This window comes from Mustela nivalis (genome assembly GCF_964662115.1).
Source record: "Mustela nivalis genome assembly, chromosome: 11".
Lineage (NCBI taxonomy): Eukaryota > Metazoa > Chordata > Mammalia > Carnivora > Mustelidae > Mustela > Mustela nivalis.
This window is the reverse complement of record NC_139030.1, coordinates 99972028-99995715: the sequence shown is the minus strand read 5'-3', so window position 1 is coordinate 99995715 and position 23688 is coordinate 99972028. Positions and strand designations below refer to the sequence as shown.

General features: G+C 36.2%; 1 protein-coding gene and 2 pseudogenes across 14 annotated transcripts in view; 1 reads left to right on the top strand and 2 right to left on the bottom strand.

Moving 5' to 3' along the window:
* Positions 1-23688, top strand: part of CARF (calcium responsive transcription factor) — a 78079-nt gene that overhangs the window by 29902 nt on the left and 24489 nt on the right. For all 12 annotated transcript variants that reach the window (XR_014300114.1, XR_014300115.1, XR_014300116.1 and 9 more), the window contains 7 exons: positions 324-453; positions 1665-1749; positions 8007-8196; positions 13255-13375; positions 16662-16805; positions 21293-21526; positions 23050-23212. Coding sequence is in view for 6 of the 12 variants with exons in the window: in XM_082688865.1 (XP_082544991.1) it covers positions 324-453; positions 1665-1749; positions 8007-8196; positions 13255-13375; positions 16662-16805; positions 21293-21526; positions 23050-23212 (1067 nt within the window). In the remaining 6 variants the exon portion in view is untranslated. The remainder of the gene's footprint in view (positions 1-323; positions 454-1664; positions 1750-8006; positions 8197-13254; positions 13376-16661; positions 16806-21292; positions 21527-23049; positions 23213-23688) is intronic.
* Positions 13382-16652, bottom strand: LOC309843404 (translation initiation factor eIF2 assembly protein pseudogene; annotated as a pseudogene). Its single transcript has one exon. The product of its transcript is annotated as a translation initiation factor eIF2 assembly protein pseudogene (transcript).
* Positions 17924-19824, bottom strand: LOC309843459 (heat shock cognate 71 kDa protein pseudogene; annotated as a pseudogene). The gene has a single exon. The product of its transcript is annotated as a heat shock cognate 71 kDa protein pseudogene (transcript).

Genomic DNA, 23688 nt, shown 5'->3' with positions numbered 1-23688 from the left:
TGAATTTTTAAAATTTTTTTTAAAAAAATGAAAAAGTTTTATACTTTCCTATTATATTATGAAACTGTTAACAAAACAGTTGTACCACTTTTATATCCTAGCTGTTCAATATAAGCTTCAAAAATGTAATTACAAAATTTCAGTAGTCAGTATTATAATTTGAAACTAAACAGATTTATTAGGGAAATTCTCAATAAAACATTATAAGTTTTGGCATCTTTATCTTGCCTTTCGTATTTCAAATCGATGAGTTCTACTTAGTTACATTCTCACGGACTTAATCAAGATACTGACGTTGCATTGTTCTTGTTATTGCTGTTAAGATGTCTCTGAAGAGAAGTCCAATGATAGAAATTTACCAACTGTAAGAGTGGATGTTCTAGCAGATAATACCAGTAGTTACACTCTTCATCCACAAGCGTCTGTCACATTGCCCAAAAAGACAGTGGCCAGGTGAGTCCACGGGAAAGAGGAGTTCATGTTTTGAAATTATCATGGAAATCTTTTTAAAAATTATCATATCTAAAGTGAGCTGACTAAAAAAAAGATTATAAATTCAAGAAACAGAATAAACTATCATCAAATTGTCAAATATCTTTAATTATTTAAATGACATCTTGGCAACTTAGGAGACTGTTTTAGAAGTTATGTCAGGGGCACCTGAGTAGTTCAGTGGGATAAAGTCTCTGCCATCGGCTCAGGTCATGATCCCAGTGTCCTGGGATCGAGTCCTGCATGGGGCTGTCTGCTCATTGGGGAGCCTGCTCATCCCCTCCCCTGTCTGCCTCTCTGCCTACTTGTGATCTGTCTGTCAAATAAATAAAATCTTTAAATTAAAAAAAAAAAAGCTATAATGTCTAATGTGCTACACTTTTCCTCAGTGACACTTGCCTGTTGTCTTTTGAAGCAATCTGAAAACATCTGGCACTAATAGAGGTTTTAGAATAAAGAAATATCCATTCTAAAAAAAAAAAAAAGAAATATCCGTTCTAGTTCCTAAAATGTTTAATGGTTCATCATCTTTTTATGTATTTAATTCCTCTGTGGTAAAGTAATGAAGTGTTTTTTGTTAACATGTTTCAGCTTTTATTTTTGCCTTAACACTATAATTATTTAGGCAAATGTAGATATGGATTTTGTATTATTTATATTCTTTTAACTCTTAAAGACAGTATTAAAAATTTATACACTAGTAATTACATTTTGTCTTAGAGCTTGACATAGTATCATGTTAACTTAATGAGTCACCTGAAGATGTTTTATTGGCTCATTTTTTCGTTAAATGAAAAACAATTATATAATGAAATAAAATGAGAAGACTACAAAATAAGATTTGAAGGAGATATTAAAATACTTAATTTTGTTGGGCCTGTAGATATTTGGAAGAAAAAACATAGGCCTTTTCATTAGCAACTAATAAAATAGTGCTGTTTAAAGAAAATTATAATTAAAATACACCCACCAACTCTATTGTTATTATTACAGTTAAGATCTTATATCTTCTAACCATTTGTGCCAGCCAGATACCCCTGTTATTACAGTTTCTTACTGAGGACCTCAGTATATTTTCTGTAACACTGGCTAAAGGGATAAAACGGTTGAATGTCGTATGTGTGTTTGTGTGTGTGTAATATATATTTATGTATATTCCTTCCTTGTCCCAGAATGCTTGAAGAACCCTTTCTGGCTCCTCTTCAGCCACTTTCTTCTAACACACCTATGTGGGCCTGCCGTCTTAGGAGCTGTGAGGTGAGTTAAAAATAATCCTTACCTAGATTCATTAAATTGATTATTGCTATAATGCATCCCAAAATGTCCATTTTTGACTATATCTGTAATACTTTGTTTTAATGCTAACTCTGACCTCATCTGTTCTTTTATTCCTTAGAGAGTGTAAGCTCTGTTAAAGCAGAGATCATATAAATTCCTTCATGCTTCACTATCATTTCTTCTCTTGCATGTCTTCCATGCAAGGTAATCTTCATTATCATGTTTTTCTACTTTTTATTTTTTGACCATTACTTTTTCTTTACTAGTACTTATTTCTTTTTATATTCTCAATGAAAATACTTTAAGTTTTGCTGTTTGACTTTGCTTTATTTCTCTACATTTTATCTCTTGGAGAGCTGATCCACTTTGTTAACTTTCAACTTTCACTTTTATAAAAATGATTTCCAAATCTTGATCACTGGTTCTTTAATTTTGCCCTTGCCCCAGATCTCCAGCAACTTAATTGGAGCTTTACGTAATTTCACCTCAATTCACCAGGTGCTAAACAGAAATTACCATGTCACAACTAGCTGTACTTTTTTTTTTTTTAACATTTATGTGTTAAGGTTTTTAAAAAATTTTATTTATTTATTTGACAGAGAGAGGAATCACAAGTAGGCAGAGCAGCAGGTAGAGAGAGAGAGGAGGAAGCAGGCTCCCTACTGAGCAAAGAGCCCGATGCAGGGCTTGATCCCAGGACCCTGAGATCACAACCTGAGCCAAAGGCAGAGAAGTCCAACCCACTGAGCCACCCAGGTGCCCCAACTAGCTGTACTTCTAAACTCCTTATCTGTTTAATGACAAATACCTTTTCCTTAGACATTCAGGCAGAATGTTTTATTTTTTTAAGATTTTATTTATTTATTTGACAGAGAGAGAAAGAACACAAGCAGGGGAGTGGAAGAGAGAGAAGCAGATTCCCCATTGAGAAGGGAGCCCAATTTGGGGCTCCGTCCTAGAACCCTGGGATCATGGCCTGAGCCACCCAAGCACCCCTAGGCACAGTGTTTTATTTTATTTTTTTAATTTTTTTAGAGATTATGTATTTATTTAACAGCGAGAGACATACAGTGAGAGAGGAAACACAAGCAGGGGGAGCGGCAAAGGGAGGGGGAGAAGCAGGCTCCCCACCGAGCAGGGAGCCAGATGTGGGGCTCCATCCCAGGACCCCAGGATCACGGCCCCCCGAAGGCAGAAACCCAAAGACTGAGCCACCTGGGCACCCCCACAGTGTTTTAGATTAAATTCTTCCTTTCCCATACTAAAATAATCATCTGATTCTTTTAGTTTTTCCTTTAAAGTATCTGTCTTGGGATGCCTGGTGGCTCAGTCAGTTAAGCAGCTGCCTTTGACTCAAGTCATGATCCCAGAGTCCTGGGTTCAAGTCCCACATCTGGCTCCCTGCTAAGCTAGGAGTCCACTTCTCCCTCTGCCCCCTATTCCCTCTGATTGTGCCCCACCTCCTGACAAATAAATTAATTTAATTTAAAAAGAACCTACTAAGACATTCTTAAAAAAATAAAATCTCTCTCTTTTTATGGAGTGATTGGGGCCTCCTTCTTCATAGACTTTTGTTATCTAGAACTTAATTATGGTAACAGCCTTTACTTTAATCTCTGACTCTTCTATTTCTGGGGCCTACTGTCTAGTTTTCTAAAAATACCTTCTTTAAATATTGCTTTCATTATTTCTTCTCACTGCCCAATAAATTCAGTGTCATTTTTTCCATATCATTCACCACTATACATGGCTTTCAACATCTTCCATAATCTGGTATTATCTTTTCCTGTTTTATTTTCTACTTTTTTTTTAAAGATTTTATTTATTAATTTGACAGAGATCACAAGCAGGCAAAGAGGCAGTCAGAGAGAGAGGAGGAAGCAGGCTCCCTGCTGAGCAGAGAGCCCGATGCGGGGCTTGATCCCAGGGTCCTGGGATCATGACCCGAGCTGAAGGCAGAGGCTTTAACCCACTGAGCCACCCAGGCACCCCTATTTTCTACTTTTCTCCCAACTCATCCTTCATTCTTGTTAAGCCTTGTCTTCCTCATTTGTACAAATACTTCAGAATCTTCCTTTATCTCTGTCTTGACTTGTTTTTGTTGCCATTTTCTAATCTGTTTTATTTTCTTCTGTTTCCTTTCTAACTATTCTTAAATCCTAATGCAAGTCCTGTGTATCTTTTCTGTAAAGAATTATTATTTTAGCTTTTACCTATTTGTCTCTTTAAGTGCCTTGGTATTTATTATCACTGCCATTCTTAATTAATTGCCTAATTATTTGTTCATCATTACATAACATTTAGACTATACACTTTTGAGAGAAGAGACCATGCTTTTGTACCTGTAAACTGTACATGATAATGACTAATTATTAAAATCCTTCATTGTTTTATTTTTTATTTTTATTTATTTTTTTTTAAGATTTATTTATTTATTTATTTGACAGAGAGAGAGAGAGGGAGACAGAGATCACAGTAGGCAGAGATTCAGGAAGAGAGAGAGGGGGAAGAGGCTCCCTGCTGAACAGAGAGCCCGACGCAGGGCTTGATTCCAGGACCCTGAGATCATGACCTGAGCCGAAGGCAGAGGCTTAACCCACTGAGCCAGCCAGGCACCCCAAAATGCTTCATTTTTTTATTCAGATTTTCAAAATGGAAAGGAAAAACATTACTTCCGTTTTAATATTTCATGAGTGTTCTAATAATAAAGTCTAATGATGTGACATATTGTATTGAGTAGAACAATTTTAGTATTGTTGCTTTTCTTTTTTTTTTTTTAAAGATTTTATTTATTTATTTGACAGAGACCAGAAGTGGGCAGAGAGCCAGGCAGTGGCGCGGGGGGAGCAGGCTCCTGCGAGCAGAGAGCCCGATGTGGGACTCGATCCCAGGACCCTGAGATCATGACCTGAGCTGAAGGCAGAGGCTTTAACCCACTGAGCCACCCAGGTGCCCCAGTATTGTTGCTTTTCTAAGTCATTTATATATAAATCTATTTGTACAGGTAGGTAGACAGATTTTTTTCCCTCCTCACACTTTTTGTTTATTATAGTTTTTCACAGGTTTCCAAAAGTAACTATTATTGTTGTTTGATGAGGGTTTTTGGTTTTTTTTTAAAGATTTTTATTTTTATTTATTTGACAGAGAGAGATCACAAACAGGCAGAGAGGCAGGCAGAGAGAGAGGAGGAAGCAGGCTCCCTGCTGAGCAGAGAGCCCGATGCGGGGCTCGATCACAGGACCCTGGGATCATGACCTGAGCCGAAGGCAGCGGCTTAACCCACTGAGTCACCCAGGCGCCCCATGAGGGTTTTTTTTTTTTTAATATTTATTTATTATTTTAGAGAAAGAGAGAGAGAGCATGAGCAGGGTGAAGGGGAGAGGGAGAGAAGAGAGCGTGTCAAGCAGACTCCCTGCTGAACCCAGAGCCATCATGGGGCAATCAGAGTTGAAACCAAGGGTCACATGCTTAACCGGCTGAGCCACACAGGCGTCCCTGATGAAGATTTTTAAAATCATTATTGTAAACTTTACAGAATGCTATAGACATTAAAGCATTAGCAATTAATGTAGTCAAATCAGCTTGTCTTAACAACCATGTGTGTTGTGTGGCTTACCTATTGTCATACATCTTGTAAGAAATTCATCAAAACTGTCCAACAGAATGAGTATCTCTATCAGTAAAGGATTCTTTCTTCTCTCCTAAGCTGTATAGTAGTGAAAAATAGTTTTGATTAATGGCTGAGAAAATATTTTCTGCATTTTGCTTCAGAATATTGTTTAATAGTGGCATCTGGGTGGCTTAGTCTTTTGAGTGTCTGACTTTGGCTCAAGTCGTGATCTTGGTGTCCTAGGATCAAGCCCTGCGTTGGGCTCTCTGCTCAGTGGGGAGTCTGCTTGCCCAATTCCTCTCCCTCTGTCCCTACCCTCCACTCATGCTCTCTCCCTCTCAAATAAATAGTCTTTAAAAATATATATAGATAGATATAGTTTAATAATCCTTTTTACTTTCTGACTTTTCATTTAAATTGTTTTTCCATACGCATTTTTTAGGTTTGACCAAAGTGTACTAGCTGGATAAATTTCAAAACTGTATTAAACTTTTTTATCTCCTGGGGGTACCTGGGTGGCTCAGTGGGTTAAGCTTCTGCCTTCTGCTCAGGTCATGATCTCAGGGTCCTGGGATCGAGCCCTCCATCGGGCTCTGTGCTCAGTGGGGAGCCTGCTTCCCCCTTTCTCGGCCTGCCTGCTTGTGATCTCTCACTTTCTCTCTGTCAAATAAATAAATAAAATCTAAAAAATATATATATTAAACTTTCATCTCCTGATAGAGGTCTGGTTATATTATACTAATTCTGAATTTTTCTTTTCATTGAAAACATTATAAACTCTGTTCATTTTCTTTGTTAAAAAATGTTAATAGGTGGACTTTATGTTTCTACTTGTATTTGCAGTTGATATTTGATGAAGAAATATCTGGGCTAGAAAAATATTTGTAAGACTAGGAATTTTTATTATTATTATTATTTTTTTTAAAGATTTTATTTATTTATTTGACAGACAGAGATCACAAGTAGGCAGAGACACAGGCAGAGAGGAGGCAGAGAGGAGGAAGCAGGCCCCCTGCCGAGCAGAGAGCCCGATGTGGGGCTCGATCCCAGGATCCTGGGATCATGACCTGAGCCAAAGGCAGAGGATTAACCCACTGAGCCACCCAGGAGCCCCCAGATTGTTTCTTCTTATTATGACCTAAAGTACAGCCACAATAGTGTTTTTATTAAATATATCTTTACAGGGTGAAATATTTAGTCTAATAAAAAGATTCCTAGTCCCATATCTCTGGTCTTGCTCCCTTTAATGGAGAAACATACATGGAGTCAGTGCCTTTTAGTGCAGGAGATCACAGTTAATAGATATTTCTCTATTGGTATGGAAAAAGCTTCTACTTTTGTTAAGTTTACTTACATGTTTGTGGAGAGATAATATCAGTTATTTACACTATTTACATCTTCCTTGTTTCAGGAAGAATGAAGATAGCTTACCAAATACATAAAATATAGTAGCAAGGTAGAAATTAAAATAGGAACTAAAGAATAAAGAAAAGCAAGAATGTAACCATAAAATGGTGTGTGTGCACATACACACATACTTTCCTATAATTTAAGCATTTACATTTCAAAAAGGAGAAGCCCAGTTATTAAATTCTGTGTCCATGGGTGGCTGGGGGGCTCAGTGGATTAAGCCTCTGCCTTCGGCTTAGGTCATGATCTCAGGGTCCTGGGATTGAGCCCCACATTAGGCTCTCTGCTCAGCAGGGAGCCTGCCTCCTCCCTCTCTCTCTGCCTGCATCTCTGCCTACTTGTGATCTCTCTCTCTCTCTCTGTCAAATAAATAAATATTAAAGAAAAATAAATTCTGTGTCCATTAGATAAAAGTAATTAATTTCCATAAAATAAAACCATTAACTATTTTTGGTACTAAGTTCAGACAATTTTCTCTCAGAGAAGGATCTTCTAAAAAATAATTTTGATAGGGACGTCTGGGTGGCTCAGTTGGTTGGACGACTGCCTTTGGCTCAGGTCATGATCCCGGAGTCCCGGGATCAAGTCCCACAACAGGCTCCCAGCTCCATGCGGAGTCTGCTTCTCCCTCTGACCTTCTCCTTGCTCATGCTCTCTCTCACTCTCTCTCAAATAAATAAATAAAATCTTTAAAAAAAAAAAAAAAAGAAGAATTTTGATAAAATGAGCAAATTCTTTTATATTATTTAAGAGATACTATCACAGTTTTCATAAGCTTTCAAAAGATTGATGTCATACAAAAATTAATTTTAGCAAAAGAAGCCCCATAGGAAACCAGTACTTTTACGGCTAGTTTTGTGCCGATCTTTTTGGATCCAGAGGTAGGATTTTAAATATACGATGAATGGATACACAATGTGTTCTTCAAACTATCCTCCCTAAATATTATTTCTCTCAAGCAAAATTTTGATACTGATGGTGTGGTCATGAGTTTGACATTATATTCTCTAACATATTTGGAGAATATCTACTTGATAATGCTAGTTAAAAGCAGAGCAGATACACTGGTTGTAATAGATCATTAATCTGAGAGGACAATGACAGTCTCTTTTGAAAACTGATGAGTCTTTTATCTTGGACAACCACTTCATTTAATTTTTTGTACAATGAAACATATTTGCTAATAATTTTGTTATTTAATTTCTACCACATGCAGAAAATTGGAGATTCATACCGTGGCTACTGTGTAAGTGAGACCGAATTAGAAAGTGTTCTAACATTTCATAAGCAGCAAACACAGAGTGTTTGGGGGACCCGCCAATCTCCAAGTCCAGCCAAGCCAGCTACACGCTTGATGTGGAAATCTCAGTATGTCCCATATGATGGAATCCCATTTGTTAATGCAGGTACTTTTTTAAGGGAATTATTTTAAAAGGTTCAGCACTGCCATGATCCATTGTAAAAATATGGTTTTCCTAAAAATTTCCTACCAAAATGTCGTTTTTGTGAATGCCAACTAAATGTTAATTGATGAAAATGCATGTTAAACTAAAAAGAAAACTTAAATATGACCAATTATTTTATGAAATTTTATTTTAATATATTAGAATAAATAAATAATACTTCCTTAGATATTATGCTGATACATAGAAAATAAAAATATTAACAGAGCAATTTTATTATTCTAAATATGTATATCTGTTAGATTTTTTTTAATCCAGTCCAGATATTCTCACCTCCCTTGATTCGTCTTGTTGGACAAATTTGTATTCATTTTATATTATATAGCTCATAACTCTCAAGTTACTGTGTAGAATTTGAATGCATTCTGGTGTTATACAGAATTGTAATATTAGGATTCTCAAGCATCAAATGTGTTACATATGCTAGTCAAATATTGGGCTAGTGTGTATTAAAGGGGTAGAGTTTTGTGTGTGTGTGTGTTTTTAAGATTTTAAGTAATCTCTACACCCAGTGTGGGGCTTCAGCTCACAACCCTGAGATAAGAGTTGCATGCTACACCGAATTAGCCAGATGCCCCTAAAGTGGTGGAGTTTCAGTTTCCAGAGATTCACCCTCAGGCTAGTCAAATCCCAAAAAACATGACGACAAGTGATTTATTTTAGGACTGGGGAAATACTGATTTAGTGGAAGAGTTGCAGTCTCATCTTGGACCTCTGAGGGTAAAAAAAGATATGTGGAGGAATATGAGGTACATGTAACCTTTTCTGCCCAGGTTTCATCAGTATTCTATAAAAGAAATACAACATTTTTCCCCTCCCTAGTTCTAATCCCCATGCTAACTCTCCACAGGCAGCCACTACATAAATTGGGGGTATATCTTTCCAGTCTGTATTTTTATACTTTATCACACATATTTGTATTTACAATAATGTATTTTATTGTTTTGAATATTTTGAAATATTCATAAATGGTAAACTGTGGACATTGTTATGTAAATTTTTGCTCACCCTTATTTCTTGAAATCCATCTATAATGATGCTTACAGATCTTAATTTAACAAGTACATAACGTTCCAGCATATGACGAAACCACAATTATTTTTCTACTAATGATCATTTAGGATATTTCTAATTTTCAATATTACAAAGAATGCTATAGTCAAACAATTTACATTTTCTTTTGAAAAGATGTAAATAAGTTAATAGTGCATGCATTAAAGTGGAAATGCTGAGTTGCAAAGTATGCCCATTTCATTTTTACAAGATTATCTCAAGTTGCTCTCTAAAGGGGTTGTACAAGAGCCATCCCCCAAAAAAGAAATCTTGCATTTGCAGCAACATGGATGAAACTAGAGGATATTACACTAAGCGAAATAAGTCAGAGAAAGACAGTTATCATATGAACTCACTCATATGTGGAATTTCAGAAACGAAGCAGAGTATCATAGGGTAAGGGAGGGGAAAAGAAAGCGAGACAAAACCAGAGAGAGAGACAAACCATAAGAGACTCTTGTTCATAGGAAACAAACTGAGCGTTGCTGAAACAAACGAGAGGGGTGAGGGATTGGGGTAATTGGGTGATAGACATTAAAGAAGGCACATGATATAATGAGCACTGGGTACTATATGAGACTGATCAATCACTGACTCCACCTCTGAAACTAATAACACACTGTATTAATTAGTTGAATTTAAAGACCACCTAGTAAAAAAATAAAAAATAAAAAATAAAGTGGTCATACAGATGCAAAATCTGTTCTCTAAAATTTTTGGCCACATGTATTTCAGAATTTTTGGAATGTAATATATTACAGAATACTCAACAGCAAGTATTCTGTTGACCCTATCACATAATCGAACATAGTAATATTTTATGGTTAGTAACACTAAGAGGTACAAAGATAGTCACATAAAGTTCAGGTCAGGTTTTGCAATTAAATGCGTTCCAAAAAATTTTGTGTTCTCAACTTCTTCAGTTTCAGAATTGTACGTGTGGAATTAGCAACGTGTACCAATGGTTACTTGTTTCAGCAATGTATGAAAATTTCCCTTTCCTTCATTTACCTTATGACACAGCATTGTCAGACTTTAAAAGTCTTTATATTCTGGAAATTTTCATATATATAGATATAGATACATATCTAAAAGTAAAGGTAACATATCTAATAGTATGTGTGTGTGTGTATATATCTATATATGTCTGTATCTCAAAGTGAAGGTAATAATATGTAGAATCCTATGACTCTCCCTGTATCCACCATCCAGCTTCAACAACTATTAGCATATGATCATTCTAGACTCATTTATATCCCTACCCACTTTTTCATTCCTCACCTCCAAGATGATTTTATAGCAAATTCCAGATATCCAGTTGCTTTATCTATAATTACCAAAGTATATATTATATTCTAAAATAAATATCTCTAAGAGATAAGGATCTTTGTATATGTACATATACAATGACAATCACATTATCGTAAAAGAATTAACAGTTTTTTCTTAATGTCATAAAATGTCCAATGTCACATTTCTTTACTTATCTAATAATTCTTTTTCCATAGGTTTGTTCAAATTCACATCCAGACAGATTTCACAGTTTACATTTGGTTTTATCTCTTGAAATTTTTCTAAAAATCTCTCTCCTCTTTTCCCCCAGGTAGTTTATCATGTAGAGTTTTCTATATTCTGAGTTTTGTTGATTCCATCTCTGTGCTGTAGTTCAACATGTTTTTTAAAAATCCCCTATATTTCCTGTGGACTGTTAGATCTAGAGGCTTGATTAAATGAAGATTTGATCTCCATTAAAGTATTTTGCAAGATATATATATATATATATATATATATCTTGCAAATATATGGTTCTGTACTTCTTATTGCTGCCTCTGTGCAACACCTTTTTGTGATGTTAAAATTCATCAGTGGATTCAGTTATTTTAGAATACTGTCAGATTTTTTATTTTTGCCAATGTGAAGAGTGTGAGATGGTATTTTCCCATTGCTTGAATTTGCATTTCCGTATTTACTAATAAAGTTGAACATCTTTTTATTTGTTCATTTAATATCTTTTTTTCCTTTCTGAATTGCCTATTCATAGTCTTTACCCATTTTTCTGTTTGGTCCTTTATTATTATGTTTTTTAATAAATTTTTAAAAAGATTTTGTTTATTTGGCGGAGAGAGATCACAAGAGGCAGAGAGGCAGACAGAGAGAGAGAGAGAGAGGGAAGCAGGCTCCCTGCTGAGCAGAGAGCCCAATGCGGGGCTCAATCCCCAAATCCTGGGATCATGACCTGAGCCAAAGGCAGAGGCTTTAAACCACTGAGCCACCCAGGCACCCCTGGTTCTTTATTTTTAAAAATTATTTGTAGCTCTTTACATTCTCCATATTAATTCTTTATTATTATTATTATTATTATTATTATTACCTCTAAGTTAATATAAATTTTAAAGTTTATATTTAAAATTTCTAAGCTTTAAATTTTAAAGTCAGCTTTATCAACACTATTACTTATGATTCTTTTTTATTTTATATTTGAAAAATTTGCTGTACTAGAATAGGATATTTTACTTTTTAAAGCCATAAACTATATAGTTTTCACATACACTTATTTATATTCTACTGCTGTGTAACAAATTACCCAAAACTTGATGGCTGAAAACAAAAAACATTTATCTCAGGTTTCTGTGAGTCAGGAATCAAAGAGCAGCTTAGCAAGGTGGTTCTGCCTCAGTTTCTTTCACAAGACTGCAGTTGAGGTGTTGGCTGGAGCTGTAGTCATCTCACCATTTGGCTGGGGGAGGATCTGCTTCCAAGCTCACTCAGGTGGCTTATTCCTTGCCACATGGGCCTCTGCACAGAGCTGCCTCACTGCAGACAGTTGATTTCGCCCAGAGAGACCAATCCAAGCAAGAGCAAGAGAGTACCCAGGATGGAAGTCACAGTCTTTTTATAACCTTATATCAAAAATAACATCTTCTCACTTCAGCCATGTTCATGAGAAGTAAGTTAAGTAAGTTTCCATTGGTAAGTCAGTCAGTGTAGCCCATGCTCAAGGGGAGGGAATTAAACAAGGACGTGATTAACGTGACGTCATTTTCAGGGATCATTGGGGGCCGTCTCAGAGGCTGGTTATTACATTATTGTAGTCCCCCCTTATCCGCAGTTTCACTTTCCAAGGTTGCAGTTGCCTGTTCTCAACCACAGTCTGGAAGCAGATGATCCTCCTTCTGACGTAGTGTCAGAAGGTGAATAGTAGCCTAATGCTATGTCCCAGTGCCTTTGTCATTCACCTCATTTCATCTCATCACATAGGCATTTTATCATCTCACAGCATCACAAGAAGAAGAAGGGTGAGTACAGTACAATAAGATATTTTGAGAGAGACCCCATTCATACAGCTTTTATGACAGTATATTGTTAGAATTGTTCTATTTTATAAGTTATTGTAGTTGCTCTCTTACTGTGCCTAATTTATTAATTGAACTTTATTATAGGTATATATAGATAGGAAAAAACATAGTTTATATAGAGTTTAGTATCGTCCATCCTTTCAGGCATTCACTGTGGGTCTTGGAACGTATCCCCCGCGGATAAGGGGGGACAACTGTATTCTAACAGTACAAATAGAAATAAGGAAAAATTATAAAAGAATATAAAAGTTTACATAACAATATTTACTAACAAATGTAGCTTTTGCTAATTTCTACTTATGGAGTGGTGAAATTTTATTATTAAAAACCATATGTATGTAAATATCAGATAACATTCAGTAACTGTGGTATTTGTAAATTTCTTTAACCATAATGTACTTTTGATAAATACTATAATCTTTTAAACTTACATGTTTATACATCTTAGTAAGACTTACTGATGTTTTCTTTCCTTAAAGTTGTGTAATTGAAAGTATAAATTTGGACATTGCCACCACTGAGTTATTTTTATTCTAGTGTCTAGAACAGATGGATATTTGAATTAATATCAATAGTTGGTTTTGGCCCACAGGGAGTAGAGCCGTGGTAATGGAGTGCCAGTATGGGCCAAGGAGAAAAGGTTTCCAGTTAAAAAAAATCAGTGAGCAGGAGAGCAGGTCTTGTCAGCTCTACAAAGCCACTTGTCCAGCCCGGTAAGCTTTATTTTCTTTAATTTTCTGTTTATTAAGTATTTATTTTCTAATAACTAATGTGCACATTTTTATTGCATTTAAACAATGCCAATAAGTGTACAGTACAGTATGTTTCCTTTTGCTTCTACTCCCTATGTCCCTTTTTATTTATTTGTTTATTATTATATTCAGTTAGCCACCATATAGTACATCATTAGTTTTTGATGTAGTGTTCAATGATTCATTAGTCCTATGTCCCTTTTTAAGGCAACAGCTCTTAGCAGCTTCCTGAGTAACTCTCCAAAGATATTCTGTGCATGCATACCTATCCTCCTTTATACTCAAAAATGCTGAATCTCAGTAAAACTTATTAATATTTTCTTTCCTTAAAGTTAGGTAATAGTAGGTGCTCGTTAGCTCAGTAGGTAGCATGTCAGTCTCAAAAAGTTAGGTAGTAGTATACTTTCTTTCCTGCTCTGAATTCACATTGCTTTATTTCTATTCTAAATGCCTATTGTGGTTATTTACTGCACAACTGTTTTTGCTTACACTAGTGTGAATGTAATGACATATACCACTCTGTGCTTTGTTTTTGTTTTTGTTATTTCATTCCCAATATATCTCAAAATTGTCTCCATATCTGCACATGAAAGGACTTGTTCCTTCTTTGCATTTATTTATTTTAAAAAATTAAAATATAATTGGCATATAACATTATATTAGTTTCATGGTTCCTTCTTTTCAGGAGCCATACAATATTGCATTTATGGATGGATTGTCATTTACTGAATTAGTCCTCTAATGATGGACATGTAAGATCTGAAAAGTATTCTTTATTATTATATACAAAGCTCCAGTTAATAACATTATAACTATTTGTATACTTGTGCAAGTACATCAGTAGAGTAAATTTGTTGAAATGAAATTGCTAGTGCAAAGGTTATATTATTTTAAATGTTTACAGGTGGTATTATGAAGATAATCGCTCTTTAGAAAGATTTTAACAATAATATTCATACCAGCAATGTATGAGATCAACACAATTAAGTTTTAGAGAGACTAAGACTACCGATTGGTGATTGCTTTGGGTGAGAATGAAAAATTGGAAGCAATAAAAGATTTTTGTAATGTTCTTTCTAATTTATTTTTAGACATTGAAAGTTTTAAATTCTCAGATAAAATTTTTAAAGATACCATATAAGGGTTGGGTATAGTTAATCTTTGAAATATTTTATTTCAATGTCACATTTTATATCACAAACCTGTACATTCTCAAGAAGTTCTTCAAATTAGTTCAGAAGAGTTTTCATAACTTTAGGTAATATTTAAACCTGACTGTGAAATAAAACTTTTAACTGCTTTTAAATATAAGCAGTATAAAACTTTAGATATAATTTGGGAGAAAACCTCTCTGTGTGAAGAAATAACTTTATTCGCTATATTCTTCTACAAGTACTTTTTGAGTATCAGTTGTGCCCCGCAACACTTTGGGTGCCATGGGAAAGAGGGAGACTGAAAGAGGTACTAGATTTTACTGAATCATGGGAAACTTAAAATATAGTTGAGGCAGATCAAAAAACAAAAAACTGTTGGAAAAGATAATGGTATAGTAGAGAGTACCAAATGTGTCAGTTAGCTAACTCAGCAGAGAAGGAACATATCCATGCAAATTCATTAACAGGGAAGAAAGCACAACTTAACATGAATGCTGAAGTTTAGGTTGCTTTTGGGTAGATAAAGAGTGAGAGGGGAGATATTGTAGGTCAGGAAATTACATGAATAAAGATATGATGTGATTGTATTTTTGGTATCCGAGGAGGAAGGAACATTGAAATGATAAACTTGTCTGAAAAAAGCAATTTTACATTTGAAGTAATTGAAAGTTAGATTAGGTAAATAAGCTAGAATCATATGGGATGCCTTGACTGCTGCCAAGAAATTTGTACTCGATTAAAGAGCAGGTAGATTCTTCAACAGAGAAGTACAAATGTGAAGAATTACTGTAGTATTAATATATCAAGTAGATTTAAGGAATGGGACCAAGAGGCCCAGAAGGAGGCTATTAAATTAATCTAGGCATGAGGTTTTTGTTTATGTTTAAGGTCTAATTATCATTTATTTTTACAAGTAGCAAAGTTCCTCCCTTTTTTCCTGGCTTATTGTATATGAATATAAAAAGGTATTGATTTCACACTGCCTCCCACTCCAACAGAATGGGGTAACAGGAAGTTGTGAGTTGAAAGTAGCCTCCTAACACCAAGGTAATTTCCTCTTTACCTGGGACTTGAACTCTGGTGCTCTCATCAGTCATCCTCTTACCATTTTCTTTTCAGTTTATGAAAATCAATGAGTTTATGAGCATCCTTCCCAGTAGACGGGTCTGCAAATTCTTTGGGAAGTCAGTAACTCATGGAAGACAGGGTTGCACTGTCACTTTACGATTTGTGTAACGGAAGGCTGAAGAATCAATTCATACCATTTTCCAAGAATAAGCTCATATTCTATACAGGGATGTGGAGAATCATCAGTACAATGAAAAATGGTTGAATAAAGTTGTGAGTGATGAAACCAGAACTCTTGAACAGTAGAAAGACTTCACTGAGGGCTTTACATTTCAGAGAACTGTTCATTGCTATCCAGTACATATCCCCTGGGGCGCTCCAGTTAAATTTAGGAAATACACCCCCCCATACACAGGAGTTGGTAGCTTCTTGACCTTTAGTGGTGACTTTGGGAAATCCTGGTGCCATAAGGGTATCTGTGTTCTCATCATCCAACCACTGTATTTCTTCTGCCTTATTATCACTGTTTGGCTAAGAACTTGTTGGCGGATCTTCTCTTCCTGAAACCACCAGAGTTCCATCATCAAGTAAATAACCCTTCACATTCTGAGGAGTGGAAGAATGAGACGTGATGGTAAGGCTTCTGAACAGCGGCCGCCACACAGAGAACTGACAGTGCAGCACATGTTCCTTCTTGATCCTCCGGCTGCCACAGCTGCTGCCCATCCCCTCCCAGAGCCCCCGGCACGAGTGTTTTATGGCTTCCAGGAAAATTGGGAAGAGGCAAATCCAGACACAAAAGTTAATATCCATAAATATTCAGATATTTTTCCTGATGTCTTGATTATTGTTAATTTGCTAAATATTGCGCACTGAGAATATGGCTTATTTTTCAACATAATCTGCTGAATGCTCTCTCTAGTTTAATTGATTTTTCTCTAAACTTCAATGCATAAACTTCCACTTGGTAAATTTGATTTTCTTGATATTATAATGAAAGAAATTCTTCTTTTACTTACAAACAGGATTTACATTAAAAAGGTACAGAAGTTTCCTGAATATAGAGTTCCTACAGACCCCAAAATTGATAGGAAAATAATCCGAATGGAGCAGGAAAAAGCCTTTAACATGTTAAAGAAGAACTTGGTAGATGCTGGTGGTGTTCTTAGGTATGACATTTATATTATTATTTTATTTTTACAAATTTATTAGCTCCATTTACAAGGTATTTTTAAGAGAAATTATAAGTATGTCTTCTAATTATTTCATTAAGAATGGTTTTTATAAGGGAGGTGTCTCATTAGCAATTCCCTAAGTATTAAAATTTGCCACAGTGCAAGCCATTGAGTTTATCAACCACGTGTTCTGATAATGCTTACCAAAGACTTACGAATACCATATGGAAAGTTTTCCCCAAAATGACAAATATGTCTTTAGCAACACATATAATTATATATTTCATACTTTGTTTCTGATTTTTCTTAGGAGCCAAACTTACAGTCACCTATGAATATATTGTTTTTAACCCATCTTTGATTACCTAAGTAGCCAGAAATTAATTTTAAGCCCTACATAAAATTGCATTTTATATACTTTTTATGCTTCACAGTTTACATAAGAAGAATGTTGGCTGGCTTGCTTTCTTTTCTTTATGTGTTCATCCACAGGAAGAATTTACAGTAGCACAATGGGATTAAGTGCGATATAGGTTTTGTAAAAACAAAATAAACCAAAAAAAAACTTTTGGTTATGGACACTTGGATAGCTTGGTTGATTGGGTGTTCCAACCCTTGGTTTCAGCTCAGGTCATGATTTTGGAGTTGTGGGATCAAGCCATGTCAGACTCCATGCTCAGTGGGGAGTTTGCTCTTCTCTCACTGCCCAACCCCAGGCTTGTGGGTCCACTTTCTCTCTCTCTCATAGACAAATCTTTAAAAAATTAAATACATAAGTATGTAAAATGAACCTTTGGATATATGAAAAATGAGTAGCCAATAATTAGATCATTCAGTTTGGAGAACATTGCATATAATTTTTTTTTGCCAATGTTAAATGCAGTTTTATTTAATAAACTGTATTTATTTATTTTCCATTTAACAGTACAGTGCTTATAAAGTGCAATGTTTATTTCCTTTCCTGTGTACATATTCCATATTCAGGTATCAAGAATACCCAGTTTTTTGCTAGAGCAGCTCAACTCTACAGCTGCTATGGAATTTGCTACAAATTTGGGTCCTTTGAATATTGTGTGTGGAACAATGCTAGACCTATTTATTCTCAGGTTGCTTTAATCAACCTCTTCAATGGTGGGCCCAGAGGAGGCACCACCAGAGGGAGGAGCTCCACCACCAAGGAAGCCTCCAGGCACTCCTCCTGGCATGCGCCCTGCACTCTGGTACAGCTTGGTGATGATGGGATTGCAGACTTTCTCCAGCTCTTTCTGCTGGTGTTCAAATTCTTCCTTCTTGGCAGTCTGGTTCTTATCAAGCCAGTTGATGATTCCATTGCACTTGTCAAGAATCTTCTGTTTGTCTTCATCATTTATCTTGCCCTGAAGTTTTCCATCTTCAACAGTTGCTTTCATGTTGAATGTGTAAGACTCAAGTGAATTCTTGGAAGACAACTTGTCCTGCTGTTTCTCATCTTCAGCTTTGTACTTCTCAGCTTCCCTGACCATGTGCTCAATATCTTGCTTGCTAAGCCACCCTTGTCATTAGTGATGGTAATCTTGTTCTCTTTGAGGATACCATTAGCATCAATATCAAAAGTGACCTCAATCAATGGGACACCACGAGGGGCAGGAGGTATGCCTGTGAGTTCAAACTTTCCAAATAGGATGTTGTCCTTGGTCATGGCACGCTCTACCTTCATACACCTGAATAAGCATACCAGGCTGGTTGTCGGAGTAGGTAGTGAAGATCTGTGTCTGTTTGGTAGAAATGGTAGTATTATGCTTAATGAGAACAGTCATGACTTGTCCAGCAATTTCTATGCCAAGAGAAAGTGGAATGACATCCAACAACAGCAAACCTTGAACATTTCCAGGTTTGTCTCCAGAAAGGATGGCTGCCTGGACAGCTGCACCATAAGCAACAGCCTCGTCAGGGTTGATGCTCTTATTCAGTTCTTTTCCACGGAAGAAATCTTGGAGAAGTTTCTGAGTCTTGGGGATATGGGTAGAAACACCCACCAGGACAGTATCGTGGATCTGAGACTTGTGTAACTTGGCATCCTGAAGGGCTTTCTCTACAGGTCCAGGGTGCCACAAAACAGGTCAGCATTTAATTCTTCAAACCCAGTATGAGTGATAGAAGTATAGAAGTTGATTCCTTCATACAGAGAATCAATCTCAATACTGGCCTGGGTGCTGGAAGAAAGTGTACGCTTAGCACGTTCACAAGCAGTACAGAGATGACGAACTTCCCCTTTGTTTTCACTGATATATTTCTTATGTTTGCGCTTGAACTCTGCATAAAATGGTTGACCATTCAGTTGTCAAAGTCTTCTCCACCTAAGAAGTGGTGGGTGTCTCCAGCTGTGCACTTAACCTGAAAGATACCATCTTCTGTAGTAAGGATTGGCACATCAAAAGTGTCACCTCCTAAGTCAAAGATCAGCACATTCCTTTCAGCTCTAACTCTTTTGTCTAAGCCATAAGCAATAGCACCAGCAGTTGGCTCATTGATGATTCAAAGTATATTGAGACCAGCAATAGTTCCAGCATCTTTGGTAGCCTGACGCTGAGAATCATTGAAGTACACAGGTACTGTGACAACTGCATTGGTAACTGTCTTCTCAAGATAAGCCTGTGATTTCCTTCATTTTCGTCAAAACCATAGAAGACACCTCCTCTGAATAGAAGCTTTTTGTCTCTCCCTTGTATTCTATTTGGACCTTGGGCCTGTCAGCATCATTCACCACCATGAAAGGCCAATGCTTCGTATCAGATTGGACAACAGCATCATCAAATTTCTGTCTAATCAGGCATTTGGCTTCAAAATCTGTGCTGGTGGGGTTCATCACAACTTGATTCTTTGCAGTGTCACCGATCAATCATTCAGTGTCCATGAAGGTGACATAACTTGGGGTGGTTCGGTTTTCCTGATCACTGGCCATTATTTCCGCTTTCCCATGCTGGAAGACACCCACGCAGGAGTAGGTAATGCCAAAATCAATGCCAATTGACATGGTTGCTTCTGTGTAGGCCTGGCTCAGCTTGAGAAGAACACAGCAATCCAAAGATCTAGCCCCACATTCAATGAGCTGGAGAACATTGCATATAATTTTTAAATAGCCTCCATTTTACGCAGTATCAGTCATTGCAAGCACTTTGTACAAAAGTATCAATTAAAACAGTATCCTACCAGATCATTTCATTTTCCTAGCATCTGTTCTTTTGCACTGCAATATGAAAGACCTATATTCATCTTCTAGTTGGTCCTCTTGCTCATTGGAGCAATAAGAGCTGTGTGCAGTAGAGGGGCTGTGGAGCAATAGAGGTAGTATACTGAGCTCCTGTTAGGGAAGATTCTCCCACTGAGCTCAGCCTTGGTAGATTCCGGATTATAGCCACCTTTTGTTTAGAAGGATTATAGGTGGAACATAGAAGTTATAATTTGGGGACAAAATTATAGAAGAATGGGAAAATACACAGTTTAGAAGATGATGACTTTAAAAGTCTCATTATTTTGAGGTAAATTTAATTAGCATGAAATTCAAAATACCATTTTCATATATACTGAACTCCTGTACCCTCCTTAACTAAAGGGCCATAGTGAAAATCCATAAGGTTTTATGAAGATTTTTATTTAATTGGATAGAAAGCCAACTTAGAAGAGTCAAGCAGGGGCGTGGGGGTGCTTGGGTGGCTCAGTTGGTTGGTCCAGCTCAGGATGGTGAGATGAACCCCAAATTAGACTCCATGCTTGATACAGAGTCTGCTTGAGATTCTCTGCCTCTCCTGCCCTTTCCACTCTCCTTCTGCTCCTTCTTGCCCCCATGTGTGCATGTGCTCTCTCTTTCTCTCTCTCAAATAAATAAATATTTCTAAAAAGAAGAAGACTAGAACATTTTAAATTTTGTTTATATCTATTCTTTTTATTTTTATTTTTTTCAAAGATTTTATTTGTTTATTTGACAGAGACCGCGAGAGAGGGAACACAAATAGGGGGCATGGGAGAGGGAGAAGCAGACTCCCCACTGAGCAGAGAGCCCGATGCAGGGCTCGATCCCAGGACCCTGAAATCATGACCTGAGCTGAAGGCAGAGGCTTAACCTGAGCCACCCAGGTGCCCCGATATCTATTATTTTAAAAAATTTAGTTACATTTACTTAGTATGATATATAATCTTTTCTTAAAAGATTATTCTTTTTTTTTTTAAGATTTTATTTATTTTTTTTGACAGACAGAGATTACAAGTAGGCAGAGAGACAGGCAGAGAGAGAGGAAGGGAAGCAGACTCCCTGCTGAGCAGAGAGCCTGATGCGGGGCTTGATCCCAGGACCCTGGGATCATGACCTGAGCTGAAGGCAGAAGCTTTAACCCACTGAGCCACCCAGGCGCCCCAAGATTATTCTTTTTCTTGTTGAGTTTTAATATAAATAACTATGATTCTTGCCTTCATCTAGTAACATAATTTTAAATATTTCTTATCAGGTGGTATGTACAGTTACCTACAAAGCAAGCCCATCAGTACCATGAATTAGAGACTTCCTGCCTCCCTTTGCCACCTTCCCCTTTTCCTGTGTCTTCTCTTGAAGAAGAGGAAACTGCAATTAGGGATGAGAACTGTGCATTACCCTCACGTCTACATCCCCAAGTAGCACACAAGATTCAAGAATTAGTGTCACAGGGAATAGAACAAGTATATACAGTAAGGAAACAGCTAAGGTACAGTAAAATTATTCTTTTACATTTTTCATTATTGTTTGTTGGTTTAAAAAATATATTTATCATCATAGACATTTTCCAAGATATGTGGTATCAGAATAGTTAAGGAATATAATTTATTAATTCATTAAAATAATCTTATTTATGAACTGATCATTTTCTAGCAGATATTTGGCAAGCTGTGAGTAATGATTCAGCTTACTCATTTGAAATATTCCATATTCAAATTTAGCAAATTGGACTATTTCTGAATTATGTATAAATTGAATTACATAATAAATGCTATTAGAGAAAAAAAAGCCTTTGTAGAGCCAAAAATTTTAAAACCTAGACCAGGATACTTACTTAAGCTATTTGAAATGCAGTGAAACTGTATTGTAACAAAAGAACATGGATAGTTCTTTGTATGATGGAAGTTTAAATGTAGCACTCTGGTCCAGTGTTACCGATTCTCAGGATACAATACTCATGATCGCATTTATTCTTGCAACTATATAAAGTGGATGTATTTACCTCCATCCCGCACATAAGAAAGCAGGTACTACAAGTGGTTAAATAACTGGCTCGAGTGGTAGAGACAGAACTGAAATCTAGATCTAATGCTACAGCCTGTGCTCTTTTACTGTGATTTCTGGTACTTAACTGGCATTACTCCTACTGGTTATTATGTAGTACAATCTGAATAACAACGAATATATTTCCTAGGATTATGTCTTAGTTAATACATGATTTTCCCAATTAGCAGTTTTCTCAGACATCTTACATTCATTTTCATTGGGGCATTGTTAGAACAGAGCCAAGATTTGGTAAAGTCATACATTATTTACTAAACTTAACCCTTAAGAACAGAGGTGTAATTCAGCTCTACAGTATGATCTATAGAATGTAATGCATAAACCATATAAATATTGGACTTTATAATTTTTTATATATTGATGTGTCAATGCCACCTTCTATTTCTATATTTCTCTTTTGTCTACTTAAATTCAATCGGGTCATATTTCATATTGTGATGTCTTTTGGCAGCAGAGCACATGATGTTTATACAATAAGCTGGGTGTAGGCCCAGGCTCTCGTGCTTTCTGGCTAGATGTATAACTTTGGCAAATTATTTAACTTCAACAGCCCTTCGTTCCCTTATCTGTAAAGTGTGAATGATAATTGCACTTATCTCACAGGATTATAGTCAGCATTAAAGGAGATCCTTGATGTGAAATGTTCAGTATACTGCCTGACATAGCATTCAAAACATATTGTGCTTAAACTGACAATAATGATTCCTATAAAAATGTCCAAGCTTACTCTAGATATAGAGGTATTTAATCAATGAAAGTATTATATTGCTTTAATCTGTATGATTTATTTGATTTAATATGCAGAAAAAATTAAGGGGAAAAATATAAATTATAAAGCTGTAAACATAATTTACAGAATTTTATGCTAAAAAAGAACTATTTTCTCCTTTGATCTGAAGTGTATTACTAGGCTGTTTATGTTTTTATTCTGTTTTATGCTCTCCACAGAAAATTTGTAGAAAGAGAACTATTTAAACCTGATGAAGTACCTGAGAGACATAATTTATCCTTTTTTCCAACTGTAAATGATATTAAAAATCACATCCATGAGGTACAGAAATCCTTGAGAAATGGAGATAATGTGTATAACTCAGAGATTATTCCAGCAACGGTAGGATTACAATTGTAATTCTTTGTTTTATTATAGAATCTTTCTCATCTTCTCTTACTATTTGGCCTAATGGGGTGGTTGTTATTAGGCCATATAAATAACTGTAGCCATATAAACATAAACATGTTTATATAAACATATAATCATAAACATATAAAAATAGTAGTTTTTGGGTGCCTTGGTGGCGCATTTTATTAAGCATCCAGCTCTTGGTTTTAGCTCAGCTCTGATCTCAGGGTGACACGATCGAGCCCCGCGTCAGGCTCCATTCTCAGTGCGCAGTCTGCTTGAGTTTCTCTCTCCCTCTTCTTGTGCCCTTCCCACCCTGAGCTCTCTCTCTCACTGAAATAAATCTTTAAGATTTTATTTATTTATTTGACAGAGTGAGAATGCGCACAAGCAAGGGGAGCAGCAGGCAGAGGGAGAGGGAGAAGCACACTCCCCACTGAACAAAGAGCACAATGTGAGACTCGATC